General features: G+C 43.5%; 1 protein-coding gene across 2 annotated transcripts in view; it reads left to right on the forward strand.

Moving 5' to 3' along the window:
- Positions 1-19,885, forward strand: part of RYK (receptor like tyrosine kinase) — a 125,007-nt gene that overhangs the window by 52,169 nt on the left and 52,953 nt on the right. Inside the window, exons 7-8 of one of the 2 annotated variants that reach the window (XM_039488365.1) lie at positions 5,654-5,754; positions 11,854-11,979. In XM_039488365.1, coding sequence (XP_039344299.1) covers positions 5,654-5,754; positions 11,854-11,979 — 227 coding nt within the window. Of the gene's footprint in view, positions 1-5,653; positions 5,755-11,844; positions 11,980-19,885 lie in introns of both variants that reach the window. The other variant, XM_039488363.1, reaches the window with a different exon arrangement.

Genomic DNA, 19,885 nt, shown 5'->3' on the forward strand with positions numbered 1-19,885 from the left:
GGAATGCTGGCAGTTTGGGTGCCCTCCAGTCAATCAGAATCTAGTGGCAGCTCCTCTCTGGCTTGTGTTTTTTGCAAAAGCTAATCATGCTTTGGCACTTCTCTTCAGACTTGTTTAATTTGAAGCTGTCCGTTTTTTCTCCAAATGGTCAAAACAGAAATGCTATGTAAAGTGGCAGCCTAGTTCAACAGCAATGGTAGTGCACCCATTTGTTAGAGGGCTAGTCAGAATCTGGGAATCTCTGGGGCATGAAAAGTGGTATAGGAGATTGATAAAGAAAAGGACCATACACTGCCACCACTATCTTGAAACAGCCAGTAATTGAGATAGGAGGGTCTTTTAATACTTATGATTATATTCAGATCATTTTCTCTGTCCTGCCTTCAGGCCTTATTGGAATACCTAAACTTCTTCATTGTGGCCAGGAAGTTTCTTATCTCATAAGAACCCCTTATGACTCTTTTTCTTAACAGGTGGAAAAGGACAAGGAAGGGAATGTGCCTCAAAGTGAATCTAAGATGGTTTTGCACCTACTATTTCACTTGCAGGCTGAAACTGTGTGGCGGTTAAACATAAAGCGGTGTCAGAGGCAGCAGTTGCAGACATGGTTCAAAATCCCAGATCCTTTTGTGCAATACAGTTGACTAGGGGCAATGGGATAGGAGCTTTGGGGAGCCAAAAATTCAGAGCTACTCAGGCTGTCACGGCTGAAGAAAGAGGCTTTAGTATATCTGAGTCCACTGAAAATAGTTACTTTTTCCTACTTTTGAGAGAACTTGGATGCTCAGAAATTGTCTTAATTGTAGTCAGTTATTTGGTGCATCACTGGTATTATACTAGGGCCTTGGGACGCCAGCTGAGATCACAGATCCTTTGTGCTACGCTCTGTACAAACCGCAAGTTCCTTTGTAGAAGATCTTACAATCTAAATAAGAGAAGCACGGACTCGGGAAGGGTTATAACAGTGAACAATGTGGTGGTCTGTAAAAGTCCACTTTCTCTTTAGTTGTTTTTTAAAGTCTTGGTAGGGAGTTAGCTAACCTAAGTAAGGGGGGTATAGAAGGCTGGTGAGCTGAGCAAACTGCAGTGGGGAAAGAGGCCCTCAAATCACTTGTGATCTAACCTGAGTATGATCTCTGTGATAGTTTACTACTGTAGCTATTAACTTTTGAAAGCCAGTTTGGCAGTCTCATAAGAGTCCCAAAGGCTTACAGTACAGACCTGTTTACGCACGGATGTCGGGAGTCAAGCCGTCACGACCACATGTTAACGGACTGCGGGTTAAGAGGGCCATGCTGAAATATCTTAAGATATCTATATATACCCATGTATAATTATCTAGGATTACATATGTATTCACAGTGTCCCAAATACTGCAGGCCTATCTGTTAACGTCGCTTTGCAAGAATATAAATTCAAATGTGTAATCTAATAAAAAATTTTTACTACTACTACTACACAGGGGTGCAAGTAACTCAGGACACTTACCGGTACGGGGCAGGGGCAGCTCGGGCCCCCGGGAGGGGTGGGGCCTCGGGTGGAAGGGGTGGGGTTAGGGGGTCTGCATCCCCCAGCCAGGCTGCCTGGTCCGCACTGGTGATTTAAAGGGTCCAGGCTCTTTTAAATAGCCGGTCCCTTTCAAATAGCCGTTGGCAGCCGAGGCGAGGCAAAAGGGGCAGGGACCTTAAAGCACTGCAAGGTCCTTTGCCGTGGCAGCGCTTTAACGTTGCTGCGCCCCACTCCTGTCGGCAGCCCAGCGCTGCTGCGGCAAAGGACCATCCTTAAAGTTCAGCTGTGGCAGCACTTTAATGTCCCTGCCCTTTTTGCCTCCCCCATCAGCCGCCCTGCTGGTAGGGTCCCTACCGGCAGGGCCGCTGATGACGGGGGTCCGGGGGAGAGCGGGGAGGGGCAGCAACGTTAAAGCGCTGCTGCAGCAGTGTTTTAAGGACAGTCCTTTGCCGGGGCAGCACTTTGAGGATCCTTAAAGCGCTGCCGCAGCGTGGCTGCCCCCCCCGGTCGGTGGTAAAGACATACAACACGTTTCCGCTCCGCACTTCCTGTCAATTTCTATGTCAGTGAGTACATAGCAAGTTCCTGTACCGCGTGTTAACGAGGCTTGCATGTTAAATAGGTAGCACTGGGAGGCATGGCGCTACCGCATGTTAAGTGGATTTGCGTGTAAATGGGTCTGTACTGTATATACTGGTATTTTTCATGCATGTGTGCTTTCCACTTTGTGTGTGTATGTATGTGTGTGTGCGCGCCAGTGCACTGAAGCCACAGAACTTTTTTCCATAGAGGTAACTTGTAGGAGCAGCACATGCAACCTCCGCCCATGATAGAAAGGGGTGAAGCTGCCCCAACCCTCAGTTCCTTCTTACTGCCTGTGATCGATAGTCAAAGCATGTGTGTGCTAGTCACACTTTCCCTTAACTTTCTCTAAGAAAATAATTTCCATTATGTACATAGTAGTTTATACTGCTGGCTAGTGGTACTTGTTTTAGTAACCTGTTTAGTTTCTTACATTCTCTGGGCTTTAAACTCAGTAGCAGGGCATGTCTAGGTCTGTGGGAGTGAAGTGCTATTACTGCTGGTAAAAATCCATGCCAGTCAGTGACCCTTATTCTAGTTTAAAGTGTTTAGGACAGGGTCGTGTATGACATAAGTCCCCTATGTGTATGGGTTTTAAGACCAGGACTGAAGTTGAGGGGAGTTTGACTTCGCCACATCTTAATGGATGCAGCTTTGCCCCCTCCAGTAAGAACCCAGCTGCTCAGTACATAGCGGTTTGGTCTCAACTCCATCTTGGCGTGCACTGCTAGACTTGGCAGTTTCCCTTGTCACAGGGAAGGTGTTCTCCTTCCCTGGTACCACATACACACCAGAAGGAGTTGGATGCTTTCATTTCCTCTAGCTAGAAGACGTTCTCTCCCACTTTGAGAGCTAAGGCCCCCATGGAGACTCATAAGTAGTAGTCTGGTACCAAGGTTAGAGCTCAGCCTAATCCAGTTAGGTATTCCTTGATACCACATTCATCATCTAGCAATATATCTGTTGACTCTGGCATCACTTTTAGTGCCATCAAGACAGATGCCATTGCCGGTACCTTCTACATCGACTTCATTTGTGGTACACCCCTAGCTCTTGGAACTGACAATACCTGAGGTTTATGCAGTGGTCAGGGACCGTCTTTGCCCCAACCCTACATTCCGTGACCCTAGAGACAGATGCTTAACCTCTCCGTTGGGGAGCTCATTTAGGGGACTTCCAGGCTCAGAGCCTCTTGTCCGATCAGGATCTCTCCATCGATATCAATATTTGGGAGCTTTGAGCTATCTGCCTGGCTTCTCAAGTGTTCCTTCCCCACATCAAAGGTTGTTTGGTGCAGGTGCTCAGACAACACAGCTGCGATATCCTATCTAAATAAGCAGGGAAGTGCCACGTCAAAGCCACCTTTGCCAAGAGGCAATGAACCTCTGGTCTTTCTGTATCAGGAAGGAGATTATGTTCAAAGCATCTGACCTTCCCGGGTCTTAAAACCGTCTAGTAATCTCAGCAGATTGTTAACAGAGATCATGAGTGGTTCCTCAGACCCGAAATAGCGAAGTCTATTTTTCAAATTTGGGGAATGCCAGAAATAGATCTGTTCACCACCTGGCAGAACAGGAAGTGTCACCGTTTCTGTTTGAGGCCAGGTCACGCTGGAGTCTGTGTCAGACTCCTTCCTACTATCCTTGAAGGGGAAATTTCTATACATTCTTCACCCCCCACATCCTAATGGCTCCAAGAGTTTTGAGCAAGCTCAGACAAGATCATGTCCATTCAATTTTTATAGCGCCAGGCTGGCCCCATCAGATTGAAATGCTCAACGGATCTAAGAATCAGTTTGGTATCCTAGAACCTTCCCTCAAGTTTTGATCATAGTTTTGCAGGACTCTGCATCCTGGTCCTTTTGGTGTATGCTGGTATCTTGGATGCCTAGTGGTTAACACTCCTGGAAGCAGTCTGTTCACTTGGAGTTCAAAATGTTCTTTTAAATAGCAGGAAACCTTCCACCGGAATACATACTTCAAGAAACGGAAGAGATTTTCAGTGTGGTCCCAGCAGAAAGATCTTTCTCCTTCATGTGCTCCCCTTCACTTAACTGGATTACCTGCTTCACCTAAAAGAAAGGACCGTCTGTCAGTTCAGAGAGTTCATCTGGCAGCTATCTCTGCATTCCATCCTCCTATAGAAGGAAACATCTCTTTCCCCCCGAATCCTCTGAATGTTAGTGGCCTGAATATAAAGATAGTTATTTTAATAAAAATGGACCTCAAATTTTTTACCAAAGTGGTATTGGATTTTAATCTCAGACTGTATACGCACCAATCTTTTTTCTGAACCCTCACTCTCAAAGATAAGGAAAATCTTCAGACTGTATGTTGGTAGGACACTAGCCTTTTACCTGAACAGGATTAAAGATTTTAGAATGTCTCCAGTTGTTTATCTCCTCTGAAAGGAAGAAAAGGCATCCTGTCACTTTGCAGAAGATTTCTTCTTGGATCTCCTCCTGTATGTCTGTGCTATATTACTAATATTCCACTGCTTCAAAGAGTTGAGCACACTCTGGGAGAGCACAAAACGGTATCAGCTGTTTTCTTCAATCATGTTCCCATCAGTGACATTTGCCAGGTTGAGATTTGGTCATTGGCTAATACCTTCACTACTCATTATGCTCTTTCCAAGGCCTCGACAAAGGTAGATTTAGGAGAGTGGTATTGCAGTCTTTGTTTAGGTAGATTCTGTTACCCTCTTCCATCTGGAATTTCTAGTGAGTCACCTAAAGTGGAATGGACATGTGCAAGCACTTGAGGAATTAAAAACTGTTACATGCCTGTTTGTTAACTCCGTTGAGATGTCCATTCCATGACCCAGCCTCCTCCCCCTCTTTATTGGACTCGCAACTGATGTTGACTTTCAGTTTGAAGGAACTGAGGGATCAGGGCAACTCTGCCCCTTTATACCCTAGCTAGCAACATGAGCACGCGGAGTATCTGATACAGGTACTGCTTTGGAAAAAGTTCCGTCTTCGGTGCACTGTTGTGCACATACCTAAAATGGAATGGATATGTGCAACACACCTGGAAGAACAAAAGTTACCAAACAGGTATGTAACCATCTTTACAGGTCTGAACCAAGGTGCATGTGTGTGTATGGAAGCATGAACTGTACCCGTCGGCTGTATGCTTGGCTCAGACTGGTGGTGTGGGTCTATTTCTTGAATGTTATTCAACCACAATAGATGACTAGTATCAACAAAATAAGGAAGGTATATGAAACTTCCTGGAGATAAGTAATGCTTTTTGTCTGTCATGTCTTATCTGTACATGTATCTTAATATTTCAACGAGGATTGAGAAAACTTAATAGAAAATAGATCAGTATGCAAATCAATTAGTGAAAAGCATTAAATGTTAAAAGAAAGTAGTGATAGGGTTGTGGAGAATCAAACTGTGTACTATAGGAAATCACCCTGCTTCCCTGAGTCTCAGTACTGTGGATAATCTTCTAAATTTAATTTTGATATGCTATAATTTCTCTGACAGGATCTTAAGAATTTTATGTTACAGAAGCAAGTTTGATGTTTTGTCAATTTTTTTGGGTTAAAACAGCATTAGTGACAGCAGCAGCTCACAAGGTTTATCTCAACCCTCTACACAGACGACACAGTACCTGAGAGCTGACACCCCTAACAATGCCACACCAGTAACCAGTAAGTATTAATCTAATTACAGAAATGTACAACAGGTGACTCTGGGCTGGCCTAGTGTCCCAATGATTAGAAGTGCCCTATTGATGACATTCATATTGACCAAGAGGGAGGAGCATGAACAACATCTGGGTTTAGCCTGTGCTTCCTGGGCCCCTGATACCAATTTGCCAGCCAAAATTTTTCTTTGAGGTCACAAGCACGGGTCAGTCCTGGGTCCACTACTATTCAAGGATTGAACTCACAAACCTGGGTTTAGCAGGCCAATGCTCAAACCACTGAGCTATCCCTCCCCCTATGATAAGCTCTGCTATGTCATTTTGCCAGTTTAGGCAAACTACATGTTGCTATTCTGTCCAAGGCATCATCACATCTGTATGAATCTGTGGTTTTGCTTATCCTTCAATTAGATATTTTTGCATTTGGGGAGAAATCTCTCTACTCCTCTGCTTTATCAGATGCATCTATTACAGCTATCTCTGGCCATGTCTATGCTACAAACTTGAGTTGACGCCAGAACTGACTGGACTGCAGTGGAGTCTCAAATAGATTCTGGCTTGCGGCATCGCCTGCCGCCCTCATCCTCCTCACCCTTGCTGTTCACACTGGGGGCCTGTGACTTGGGCTCCTCGGAGGTATCCACAGTGGTCTGTGGGGTGGCAGTAAGGTGTCTACCAAGTATGGCATGCAGCTCTTTGTAAAAGAGACCGTTGGCCCCCCAGCCTTCTGATATGCCTCATGCTTTTCCTTCGCTTTCACGCAGCACTACTCCTGATCCCTTTCGTACACCTTTTCCTGCATCCCCTGTGCAATCTACTTATAGATGTTGATGTTCCTATGATTGCAAAGCCTCTTCTCCCAGTAGGCCCAGGAGATCAATATTTCCTGTCTGTTCCAGGACAGAGTGCATCTGAATGTGTAGCTGGCATGGTCAGCTGGGCAAGAGGCAGTGGAAAGCTGCTAGGTGTGCTCGCTGAGCTGGATGGCCAGGAAAAGGCATTTCAGAAATTTTCAGGGCTTTAAAGGGGTGGGAGGCCTCTTGGTTTCCATGACCCCTGGGCAGTGGAGTTCACAATTATGACCAGAGTGGTCAGTGATGGGCATTGTGGGACAGCTGCTGAAGGACTGTTAGTGTCGAAATAAGTAACCCAGTGTCTACACTTGCGCTGCATCGACTTCAGTACCTTGACTATGGCTCAGTGTCACTCGGGAAAGTGGTAGTACTGCTTTGCTGTATTTGGAAGCTTATATTCGTTGGAAATAATTTTAAGTGTAGACACTTGCATAGCTAGGTCCACGCAAGGCAGCTTACTTCGGTCTAACTCTGTAGTGTAGACCAGGCCTCTGTGTATCCACTGATGTCTTGCCTAATCCTTCCGAGGAGCTTTCTTATTCAGTGCTTTAGGATTTCTTGAAAACAGCAAATAGCAGTATGTAGGAGAAAAAGATCTGCAGGAAATGGATGAGATAGGGTCAAGCATCTTCATTTAGGGCTCAGGCTTGGACATCAGTATGAAATACTAATGCTTATTTCTGGGTGCTGTTTCTCTGCATGTTGCTGCTTCAGGCAGAGCAGAAAATCCATTTAAAAGCTCTGCAAGTGTGGTGATGCTTCAGCATTTAATTGTCTTCTGCTTTATCTGGAACAACATAGTGGAGGTAAAGATGAGGAAATAGAGTTGTGAAGCATATGAGGGAAGAGATAAGAACAGCCATGCTGTGTCAGACCAATAGTCCATCTAGTCTAGTATCCTGTCTTCTGACAGTGGCCAATGCCAGGTGCTTCAGAAGGAATGAACAGAACAGGCAATCATCGAGTGATCCATACCCTGTTGTTGAGTCTCAGCTTCTGACAGTCAGAGGCTTCGGGACACCCAGAGCGTGCAGCTGCATCCCTGATGATTTTGGCTAATAGCCGTTGATGGACCTATCTTACATGAACATATCTCATTCTTTTTTGAACTCTGTTATAGTTTTGGCCTTCACAACATCCCCTGTGCAAGGAGTTCCACAGGTTAACTGTGCGTTGTGTGAAGTCCTTCCTTTTGTTTGTTTTTGTTTCATTGGGTGACCCCTAGTTCTAGTGTTTATGTGAAGGAGTAAATAATACTTCCTTATTCACTTTCTCTACACCATATGGGGAAGCATCAAAGGATTAGGAGGGGAAACCAGGAAGTACTGAGGGAGCTGTAGATACAGGTTAGGGGAAGAGAAACCACTGGTGAAAAAGGCCCTGATCCTATATCCACTGAAGTCAGTGGGAGATTAGCCATTGTTTTCAATGTTTGCAAGATAAGGTTTTGGGAGAGGAAGGAAACATCTTAAAAAGTCAAAAACAAAATAATACTTAAATGAAAATTGGGAAAGGTTGAGGAAAGAGAATGGAAAAAAGAGAACACAGATTCAGAGATTACTCTGTTAACTGAGCTGTGGAAGATGTGGGAGACCGGATGCTTGTGATGAGAGAATAGCAAGTAGATATTGTGCAGAGGTGGGTGCATGAGAAGCATCCATGAAAGGAAAAGGAGCAGACAGTGTGAAAGCCTGTCATACAATCAATGCTCATTACATGTTTAAACCATTAACTTTCTAGAAAGACTATATGTCTCCACCATCCTATTTTTTCTGGTACCAAAAATCAGCCCATTCCATTTCTCCTTAACCTCTCCCATCTCTTTTCCTCTTTTGATGTTTTATCTATTGTCACCTTTGTTGGAAGTCTCTTGAGAAACCTGGGAAAGGAATTGGACTGAGCTTTATAGTGGAGATGACTGACTGATCAACTTCACCTCTGGTAGGAGAGTTCCTGAGTAAGAAATTCATTTATAAAACAACAACAGAAAGGAGGAATTGCCTTTCTCCCCATGCCATACTGCCATAGCAGTCCAAGGGGGACTCTGTTGGCAATGGATTCTCTGGCATGGCTTGAGGGTTCTGGAACTTGCTCCCCCTCTGGTCATAAAGAGCCCACATTTAGAGACCTTCTGGGCAGGCTGTAAGAGACATCTGTTAGGGTTTTTGAAGAGGGCTAAACGCATGATTAGACTGTGGAAAGGTGCTTTTCTCATAGGTGACTGGCTAGCAGAGTTCCTTTTAAATGAGTTTAATGTTGCTGGGATTTTGTTGTAATATGTCCAGAGCTTTGTGCAGGCTTCTTTTTTATTTAAATTGAAATAAATAGATGAGAAATAGCTTCACTTTGGCTTGTAATATCCAAATTTAGACCTGGCTACTCTACTTCTTGTACTCAATCATATAATTATGACTAATATTTTCTCCTAAATGATCAACTTAATTGCATATAGTTTTTTTTTTTACAGAAACATCTTTAATGGCTGATCTAACTCACTTTTTCTATCTAATCTATGAAGCACTGAGTTAATATTTTGATGCTATATTTAAAACAAAAATTGTGTTCTTTAAGTCTACGTCCACTAGAACATCTCTCTCAAAAGTTTTAGTGCCATCAGTGTGCTTGATGCTTTACAGTACACACAATTAGACAGTCTCTCCCCCAATGAGCTCATAATCTAGGAGGTAGACACACACAAAAACAAGAGGATGAGGCAGAATTCAGGAATGGTGGTAATGTAATTAATTTGTTGCTTGTATGGTAGACATCAGAGTTGGGTTTTAAATGGAGACTTGAGTGAGGAGGGATGGTGGTTTGAATGGAAACAGATGGTGTAAAAAAATCCTGTAGAAAATGTGTTTTTGGTGGAAATTGAAAACACAAAAACTTGGGCTTAAATTTCAGTTTTTGCTGAAAAAAATCAAAATTTGCCATGCAGTGTTCACGTCTCACAAAAAAAGTTATTTTATTCAAAAACATTTTTTTGTCTCAGAAGTTTTGACTGATTTGACTGTCTCTAGAATGGGCATCAGCAGTGTGTTCCAGACATGCAGCAGTGTGGGAGAAAGCATGGAGTCAGGATTATTGAGAGTGTAAAGGAAGGAAAGGGTCTCTAGGGCTGGAGATAATGTACTAAGGCATGAGGTCAGAGATGTAGGGTAGGGTAGGGCTGTGAAGGCTTTCCAAGCTAATTATGAGGAATGTGAACTTGATGTTGTGTTTCAGAGAGCCTGTTTTGAGAGATCCAAAGAGGAGGTGACATGGCTGGGCTAGCAGGTGAGGAATATGACTTTGCAGCTGCCTTTCACATTCACAAGGAGGGTGTGAACTGTCAGTGAAGCCAGAGAGGAGGAACTAACTCCACCTTCCTGTTAACCCCAGCTGCATATAGAAATGTATCTCCAGTGGCAAGTTTAGAAAGAGTAAAACTGTAAATCAAGTCACTTTTTTGTTCTTTCTTGACAATGCTCAGCTGTTTGCCTCAGCATTTGGCAGTTGTGTGTATACTGGCTGAGTTTTGTTTAGCAGTGGGTTAAGTTGAGGTTAATCATATTTCACTATTCTGCTACCTAGAATAGGGTGAATGTATTAAAGTAAAAATATTAAAACATTCATTTTTAAAAAAATGCTCATATAACCAAAAACTTTCCACTGTTCTTCTCACTGTGATGTTACTTACACCACAGTATATCAGGAGAAATTTCAGCGAACCTCCTTCGCCTTCAGAAATAGACTCAATCTCAAATAAATTTTCCTGATGCCTCCAACTGGAGGAAGTTGTGCATTTATAATCTCCAGTAACAGTCCTTGAAATTGCATACACTTGTCTTCCCTAACAAAGTGAATTCTGAAGTCTGAGTTCACTGCCCTCTAACAAAAAAGCTCCTGAAAAGGTGATTTACAAATAGAATTAAGAAACTCTTAATTAAGAAACTATTTCAAAATTATGATGAATGCCCACAAGAGGTCAGAAAAGGACATTAGCATACAGTGATTTTAGATCTATCTTTTTCCCAAGCCCTCTTCCCCCTTCTTACACGCTGTGCTGGTGATGTCATATCAAATATAGGAGCAACCCTGTGGGGTTTCAGTTAAGTTACACTTTAGTTACTTTGGCAAGATCTTGAGCCCCTGGAAACCTATTAATGAGCCTAAAAAAAAAGACACTCACATGATCATCGTTAGGCAGAGCCGTACTCCAGCAGGCTCCCTTGATGGATGGAATGTGGTTTGTGCTACCTGTGAATACATATGCAATAGTTAACTCTCCTACGAGGTGAATTTGAGGCTTAACATTTGTTTTGCTATCTTTGGATGAAAGATGCTGTGTAAATTAAATGATTGCACTGCACTGGTGATGTCACATAATCCAGGTTTCTTTAGGTTTTACAAAGGATCCTACTCTCAGTATACCTACTGTTTCTATGAAACCAGCTTTACTTCTGTGCTTTATGACAATAAACATCAAACCAGATTTACAGGGGCAATTCTGTGCATCAGCATTACCATGGTGAGACTTCTTGCTAAGTGGAGTTCAACCTACATTTTTCTATTTCTAAGGGTCTTTTACCTGTTGTCTGAGACCCATACTGATGGGGAAACAGTAGAAATGACTAAACAGAAAATATATGTATAAAGTAAACAAAAAAAATCATTTTTCTCTCTGACCTACTTTGGTTTTAGTAATCTTAAGTGTTAATTTATAACAAATTTTGGATAAATAAGACTTTCAAGTTGTCCCTTTAGACTTTTATCCATGGACTCCATTACTACAATATTAAAACCTTCCTGAATATAGTCACCTCTTTAGAAGTCTCAGATGTCCAGAAGAGGGCACTGATGTGTCTATGCTTTTCAGATTGCTGTTGTAATCCATAGTAAGAAGTTGGCTTCATTGTAGCCATGTACTGCACAGTTCTGAGCATGATTATTTGTTGCCTGCTAATCTTGCATTTGGTTAAGGCAATAACTGGCTTAAGTATATAACAAGGTAAACAAATAAAAACTGAATGAGTTGGTTATATAGAATGACTGAGCATATGCTCACTGCAGAGGCATTTATATTCATGTTGCCTTTCTCGATGTATTTTCCTGCTTGTATTTTATGCTGAAACCTAATCTCGATTACTTACAACTAGGCATTAATTTGTGTTCTTTCCATCTGTAGGTGGTATTGAGGGAAGTGATGTGCTTGGATTCTCATTATAAGGGTATTTATATTGGTTTGTTTGGCTCTGCTGGCTCCTCAGGTTATCCTACATTACGGATAGAGAAGAATGATCTTAAAAGCGTCACTATGATGGAGGCAAAAGCTAAAGTGAAGGACATAGCAATCTCCAGAGAGAGGATAACTCTAAAAGATGTACTCCAAGAAGGTATTTACAAGACTTTCCTTAAACACTTGTTAGGTACCATGAGTGATATATTCTTTTGTCCTCACATGATTTTCTCCGTGGAGGTGCGGACTCACCCTTGCAGTGCCTCCTGCTGGTCTCTCAGGGAATTAACTCGATTCAGCTCCAGAGCACCCTCGGCAGGCCGGTGATCTGCCTGTCCTCTGGCCCCCGTGTCCCTCCCAGGACCCCGGTGCCCTATTAGCTGGGGTACTGCCCCCGAGCAGTAACCCCTTTCTCTTTGGGTCTCCTCCTCCCGGGGGAACCCCCACCCACTAGTCCCACCTCACCTCAGTATAAGGCTACTGCCAGTCATCATCTAGCCCCACGCCCTGGGGCAGACTGCAGTATCAGCCTACTCATCAATGGCAAGGTTGGGTTTGGACCTGTTGTCTTGGCCTACCCCTGGGCTGCCCTCTGCAACCCCCAGTACCTCTTGGCTTTCTGCTAAGCCGCAGCCTGGGGCTTTCCAGGCTGGAGCTCCCCAGCCTTGCTCCACTCAAGAACCCTGTCTCTAGCTTCCTGTAGCCAGGCCCTTCTCTCTCTACAGGCAGAGGGAGACTGCCTGGACCTCTGGCTCACAGCCTTTTATAGGGGCCAGCTGGGCCTGATTGGGGCATGGCCACAGCTGTGGCTACTTCCCCAATCAGCTTAGCTTTTCCCTGCCACAGCCCTGTTCCTGGCTGTTTTAAGCCCTTCAGGGCAGGAGCGGGTGTCCACCCCGCTACACTTCCCAAGAATGTTATACACGATACTTGTGTGATTTTTGTTGAAGATGTAAGGAAATTATTAGAAACTTGAAATATGCATACCATTTGTCCAACAATTTACTTCTTTAAAAATGCTTTTCTCTTATTTTCTGGTCTCCTGAATTCCTCAAACTAAATTATTGTGAAAGGTGGCATTTCAATTAGAGTGTGTCTTGATAATATATTATATTTAAATAAGTCTTAGCATTTGATCAGGCTCTCCCATAAAATGTCAGCTGACTAACTGCAACTCAAAGTGATGGCAAAATAATTCATTTTCCACTGGTAGAGAAAGCGCTTCACTGAAAAATTGTCAGCCTTTAAAATTTGTCTTAGCAGTCTCCCTTTCAACTCAGCCAAATTAGAGGATGCTAAATGAAGACTCAGGTGACTACCACAATGTGAGTAATGGGTGCTGAATAAATAGATTGTGGATGCGAAAGTTCACAAGAGAGATCACTTGATTCTTTTCTGTCTAGCTCAGTGTTTTTCATTTTGAAAGTACACTTGTAGATTTATGTTGACCTCAGTTTTGTATCTGGTAATGTAGAAGTCAAGAAACTGATTTTAAAAATAGCTGGTTTCATGTTCTCTCAGTAATCTGTACAATTACAGTAGATCTATGCTCTTGAGTATCTTCTCCAAAACATGACTGGAGTTAGAGCACTCAAAGCTAGAGATCTGAGCTATTAAATCACCTCGTGAGAGCTCATGCTGAATCTTTGAGGAGATATAAACTAATTGCCTCTGTTCTTTTTCTTGAAGTGAACTAAGCCACTTGAGTGTTCACATTACACTTATCCAAAACTTTTTAAACCTTAGTGAACTTTGTTCTTCTGTCTCAACTAGTTGATTCCACAAAAAAGAGCTGTTTTTAAGGTCTCTTGAACCATTAATTTGCTTCCTTTGTGTGTAGGGGGAAATCTTTTAATTTTCTACTTCCAGCCATTAACTCTAATGCAGAGAGACATGTAAAGAATTGAAACAGCAAGCATCCTCAAATGCTATCCCAGGTATGCTCATAATGTCCACGACAAAGAGAAATAGGGTTGCTTGTCTTGCCTTGGAAAGGATCCAAGTGCTTCTGAAGGCAAGATATGCACAAATAATACTGCCTTGTAGCTGGATTGTAAGAGACACTTCAGATTTATATTTGGCATGCCTGAAGCTTTCTGACTTTATTTGAAGTATGAAATAAGCTTTGAAGTGTGTCATATGGGCTCAAGTGAGTGCCCCACTTCAAGTCAAGCTTCTAAGCCAGAATCATCCATTTCAATTCAGAATTGTAGCAGTGCTTTGGCTGTAAGTGATCAAGAAAAAGAAATTTTCAGTCAAACAGGTCCATCAGTAGAAGTATTAGTAAACTTTTCAGAAGTGCTTAAATCCTATTAAAAGTCAATGGAATCTGAAGTTAGTTATCCCACATCTGAAAATCTTGTCCAGAACTTATTGCAGCACACACTTTCAGTTGTTTCAATATTGTATCACAGGCATTACTGTGGACAATAGTGTATTACGGAAGCTCTCACCACTTGACCCTGTGCTCTGCACATTATTTCCAGTGGAACAGGGGACTTACAAAGTCAAGGAGAGGTCCTGATCATGGATGTAGCCTCACTTTCTCCGTTACACATCTAAATAAGTGGCATGACTTTCAAATGTGCTGAACCACCCATCTCCTGTTGGTGAGGTGAGAGGAATATTATAGCAAGAAGAGGTCAGGAGAGGTTGTACCATCGTTCTAAAACATTGGAGTGTGCCCAGCAGCACAGTTGTCATTGTTTTGGCACACCCAAACATTGGCACAGTGCTGGGTTACTGCACTGCAACATGACTAGGTTCTGAGGAATCCTGCAAAACTAACTGGTATGAGTCCCCAAAAGTTGGTTCTAACAAAGCTTTTAATTTGGCTAAATTTAAATGAGACAGATGATAATGGTAGGTAGACGTGCCAGTTTCTGGTAAGCTAGATTAATGGCCCAAAGCTTCAATTTTGGAGCACTGCAAATTCGGAGTTTTCAAGGAGCACCGACTGAAGAGCATGGCGCAATTGTAATTGTTACTTCAGGAAACAAGCATGCTGTCTGTATAGTTTTTATACATTTTCATAAGGATTTTATATTAATATTGTGACTGTTCTGATGTATTATAAAAATGCTACATGAAATTGTGTGTAAAGTGAGACAGAGTATATCACTGTTGTGCTTAAATACTGGAGTATATGAAAGATGAACTTGTATTAATGCCTTCATCCCAACAGTTCATGATTACAAGGTAGGTAGATACCAGCTACAGTACTGAAGATGGAAAGAATAATGATAAAGTCATATTATAGTATAAAATGTCCTTGCTTTTGTGGGATTCTTCAAGCCTTTGTAGAATTATAGCATAGATCTAAAGTACCTTCAGCAGTGCTCTTTTCAAGTCTGGAATGGAGGGAGGAAGACTGGCTTGCTTTGCTTTTAAAAACAATCCAGGCTGTGTATTTATGATTGATTGCATGTATCAAGGCTGATTCCCCACTCTGGCACTTTGAGTGCTGAAGGTGGGGGCCTGCAAGGATTCTAAAAATTAATATTGGCCACTCCAGGCTGGTATTAAACTCCCACGGTTACAGCTTTTTGCTGACCTTGGATGGGTAGATGCTGCCACCACCCAAGTGCATTAAAAAACCCTGTGAGACCCCAAGAAGGTGCATTTTGGAATTCCTTCCTGTGACGTACCCTCAAGCCCTTTCACCCCACCCTCTGGGGAAGATCTGAGAAAGAAAATAAAGTATCAGAGGGGTAGCCGTGTTAGTCTGGATCTGTAAAAGCAGCAAAGAGTCCTGTGGCACCTTATAGACTAACAGACGTTTTGGAGCATGAGCTTTCGTGGGTGAATACCCACTTCGTCGGATGCATGTCACATGTATTCACCCACGAAAGCTCATGCTCCAAAACGTCTGTTAGTCTATAAGGTGCCACAGGACTCTTTGCTGCTTTTAAAGAAAATAAAGGAAATCAGCTGTTGCCACCAGCTAATTAAACAACATATGTACAAACCTCTTAGGGCACAAAAATCCAATCCTGTTCTTTATTTTAAAAAAGTAAATTTTATTAAAAACAAAAAGAGAGGAAATACATTTGGAACTTAGGCTTTTTGCTAGATTAAAACAAAATTACAAAAATTAAGCGTTAAGGTAGCTTTCTTGAGGTTCAGCTTAAAGGTTACAAGCAAAACAAAGCACCTGTGATTAGCACAGTGGGGTCCACAAGCCATAAAGAAATAAGAGATAAACCTAATTGCGTCTTCCTAGACACTTCCGGATCTACTTGCATATCTGGAGTTTCAAATAAGTAGTTTCTAGGTATGACCTGGTAACTTTCATACCTCGCCCACAGCTTTTTACAGCATAGCTGCTCTGTGTCTCCTCTCTGGAGAGAACAGACAGACAAAGGGAAAGTTTTTTCCCAATTTTAAAAAGTTCTATCCCTCCCATTGGCTCTTTTGGTCAGGTGCCCACTCCCTTCCTTTAACCTGTGGGCTTTTTTAACCTTTTACAGGTAAAGCAAGTAGAGAACAGCTACTAACAGGGATTTTATAGCAAATTGGCTGGCCGGGGGTCCTTAAAAAGGGAGCTGCTCCCGCCCCCCCTCCCCCTTCATTTATCACAGCATGTTAGCTCTCTTTAGAGCTAACTGCTTTTTACATGGACTACAAGAACGTGTCTGTTCAGGTAATCTGTTTTTCCTGTAGTTAGGATATAGAAATTTGCATCTTACTACAGTAGCACATTGTGCTAGCCAATGTACAATCACAGTTCCTATTCTGAAGAGTGTACAATCTAAGGGCATGTCTACACTACAAAATTAAGTCGATTTTTATGTAAGTTAACATCGAGCCTCCAATTTAAGCAAGTCAATCTTGCGTGTCCCAGCTATGTTCATTGTGTTGTTGGAGTGCATCCTCACAAGCAGGGCTTATATCAATACACGGAGCGCTGCACTGTGGGTAGCTATCCCATAGTGCATGTAGCCGAGTGGAATTTTGGTTTGGGCTCGCAATCCCCTATGGGACCAAAACATTTGCGCGGGTGGTTATGGGAATGTGGTGTTTGCCTCCCATGATGCGCCTGAAATAAGCGGCAAAGAAACCAAGCCTTTTTTGCACCTTGGTTTGTAAACCTTGGTTACCTGCACAGACGCCATAGCATGGTAAGCATGGACCCCGCTCAGCTGTACTCTGTTGTGAGCATTACAAACACCTCGTAGCTTGCCCTGCAGTATTTACTCATCCAAAGCAGGTGCTGCCACGCAGAACAGTGATATACCACGCAAGCAGTCCTGCTGGAAGCCACAGAGCAGAGCAATTTGCAGTTGCTGGTGACAGTCGCGACATGGTGGAGTGCTGCTTCTGGGCCCAGGAAACAATCACTGACTGGTGGAACAACATTGTTCTATGATGAGCCGTGGCTGCAGAACTTTTGAATGTGTAGGGCCACTTTCATGGAACTGTGTGAAGAGCTTTTCTCAGCCCTGAAGTGCAGTACTAAAATGAGAGCTGCTCTGACGGTTGAGAAGTAAGTGGCGATAGCTCTGTGCGAGCTTGCAATGCCAGACTACCAGTCAGTGGGGAATCAATTCAGAGAGGGTAAATCTACCATGGGGTCTGTTGTGATCCAAGTTTGCAGGGCAATCAATAGACTTCTGCTAAGAAGGGTAGTGACTCTGGGCAATGTGCAGGACAAACTGGATGTTTTTGTCACGATGGGGTTCCCTAACTGCGGTAGGGTTATAGATGGAATTCATATCCCTATCTTGGCACCAAACAACCTTGCCAAAGAGTACATAAACCGAACGGGATATTTCTCAATGATGTTGCAAGTACTTGTGGATCACAGGGGCTGTTTCACTGACATCAACGTGTGATGGTCGGGAAAGGTGCATGACACATGTATCTTTAGAAACTCTGGTCTTTCCAGACTGCAAAATAACCATTGGTGATGTTGAAATGCCAATTATGATCCTGTGAGACCCAGCCTACCCATGGCTCATAAAGCCATACACAGGCAGCCTGGACAGCAGTAAGGACTGCTTCAACCATAGGCTGAGCAAGCGCAGAATGGTGGTGGAATGTGCCTTTGAGCATTTAAAAGGCCACCGGCATTGTTTGCTTACTAAGTTAGACCTCAGTGAAAGCAATATCCCCATTGTTGTTGTTCCTTCTGTGTGCTCCATAATATCTGTGAAACAAAGGGAGAAAAGTTTCCGGCAGCGTGGGGGTTGAGGTAGATTGCCTGGCAGCCAATTTTGAGCAGCCAGACACCAGGGCAATAAGAAGAGCACACCAAGGGGCTCTGCATCTCTGTGAGGCTTTGCTAAAACCGGTTTTCAATGACCCTCAGTAATGTGACACTTGTGTGTTGTTCCTTACCAACCTGTCCCCTTCATTGCATTTTCTCCCCTGTAAACTCCACCCCCACTAACCAGAGTGTGCTGAATGAATAAAGAGCCCTTTCTCCTCAGTCCATTAAGTTTTATTATGCTCACGAACACACAGAGACAGCAAAGAAAAGTAAGTTAACCTGGGGCAAAAGGGCTCATCACACGGGGGTGCGGGGACACAAGGAAAGCTTGCTTACAATTGCACTGCAGTAACAATCAAAGGTGTGGGAATGGGCGCCTTCTGGTCCTTGTACCCTCCCCTTTGACATTTGGGAGAGGAGGATGTGGAACTTGGCGATGATGGCAGCAGGTTCAGCATAGGCTGCAGAGGGACTCTAGCATCCAGCTGCCTTTCTTAAACCTCAACCAGACACCTCAACATGTTTGCTCCTTCATAATCTGCAGCATCTCATCCTGTGTGGCACGCTCTTTTTCCCTGCATGCTCTCCTGTCCTCCCTATCCTTGTGCAGGTTGTTGGACAGTGTAATCCTCCATGCTCTGAGCTCCGTCTTCTCACTCTTAGAGGCACGCATTAACTCATTGAACATGTCCTTCCTAGATGTCTTTTTCCACCTTCTAATCTGGGAAAGTCTCTGTCCTGATGTGAGGGATGCACTGACAAACAAGGTTTCAGCTGCAAGGAATGCAAAGGTTTGCAGAGTACCTCAATGAAAGCTTCCTAGAGACCTCCATGGACGATTCCAGGGCCATCCCCATGCACATAAACAGTCTTTTTCTGAGAGCACCTTCTGCATAGCTGCAGTGGCCACTGATAATCACTACACCTACTTTTTTGTTCAGATTAAATATTAAAAATAATAGCATGTAACCCCTACAGTGTGATTGGAAAGGTGCCTTCCCTGGCATCACCCTCCACCGACAATTGGTCCTGTGAGGGGATGGGCTCCAGGGTTAAAAACAGTTCTTGACTATCAGGGAGTGGATCCTCCCCTCACCTGCCTCACATTCTCCTCCTCCTCCTCTTCCTTGTCAACAGTGTTCTCCTTGTTGTTGCTCGAGGTCACCAGGGCTCCTAGGAGGTATCCACGGAGCATTTTGGGGTAATGGTGGCGTCCCCACCAAGAATCGCATGCAGCTTCTCATAGAAGTGGCATGTCTGTGGTGCAGAACCAGAATGACTGTTCACCTCCCTTGTCTTCTGGTATGCTTGCCAAAGCTCTTTTATTTTCATGTGGCACTGCTCCATGTCCCTGGTGTAGCCTTTCTCCTTCATGCGATTTTGATACTGATGTCAGCATTTCTTCTGCTGGATCGGAGCTCTGCTTGCACAGACTCTTCTCACCACACAGCAGTAAGATCCAGCTCCTCCTGTGTACTCCATGCTGTAGCACATTTGCAGCCTTGAGTCTCCATGATCAGCTGTGCTGGCGAGCTCTCCAAACTGATCAAACAGGAAATGAAAATTCAAAAGTTCCTGGGGCTTTAACAGGGGAGAGGCTATTTCCCGTGTACCTCGCCGTCATGCAGTGGCGTTGAAAGCGCTCTCCAGAGCGGTCACAGCGGAGCACTGTAGGACACCACCTGGAGGTCAATTCATTTGAATTATACAACTCAATGTCTACACTATCCCCATGTCGATCCGTGAACGACGAATCAAATGCTACGCCTCTTGCGGAGGTGGAGTACAGAAGTGTACTTTACAGGCCACTTAGGTCGGTGGAAGGGACTTGGTAGTGTAGACACATACGTTA

Source organism: Mauremys reevesii, linkage group 9 (genome assembly GCF_016161935.1).
Source record: "Mauremys reevesii isolate NIE-2019 linkage group 9, ASM1616193v1, whole genome shotgun sequence".
NCBI lineage: Eukaryota > Metazoa > Chordata > Testudines > Geoemydidae > Mauremys > Mauremys reevesii.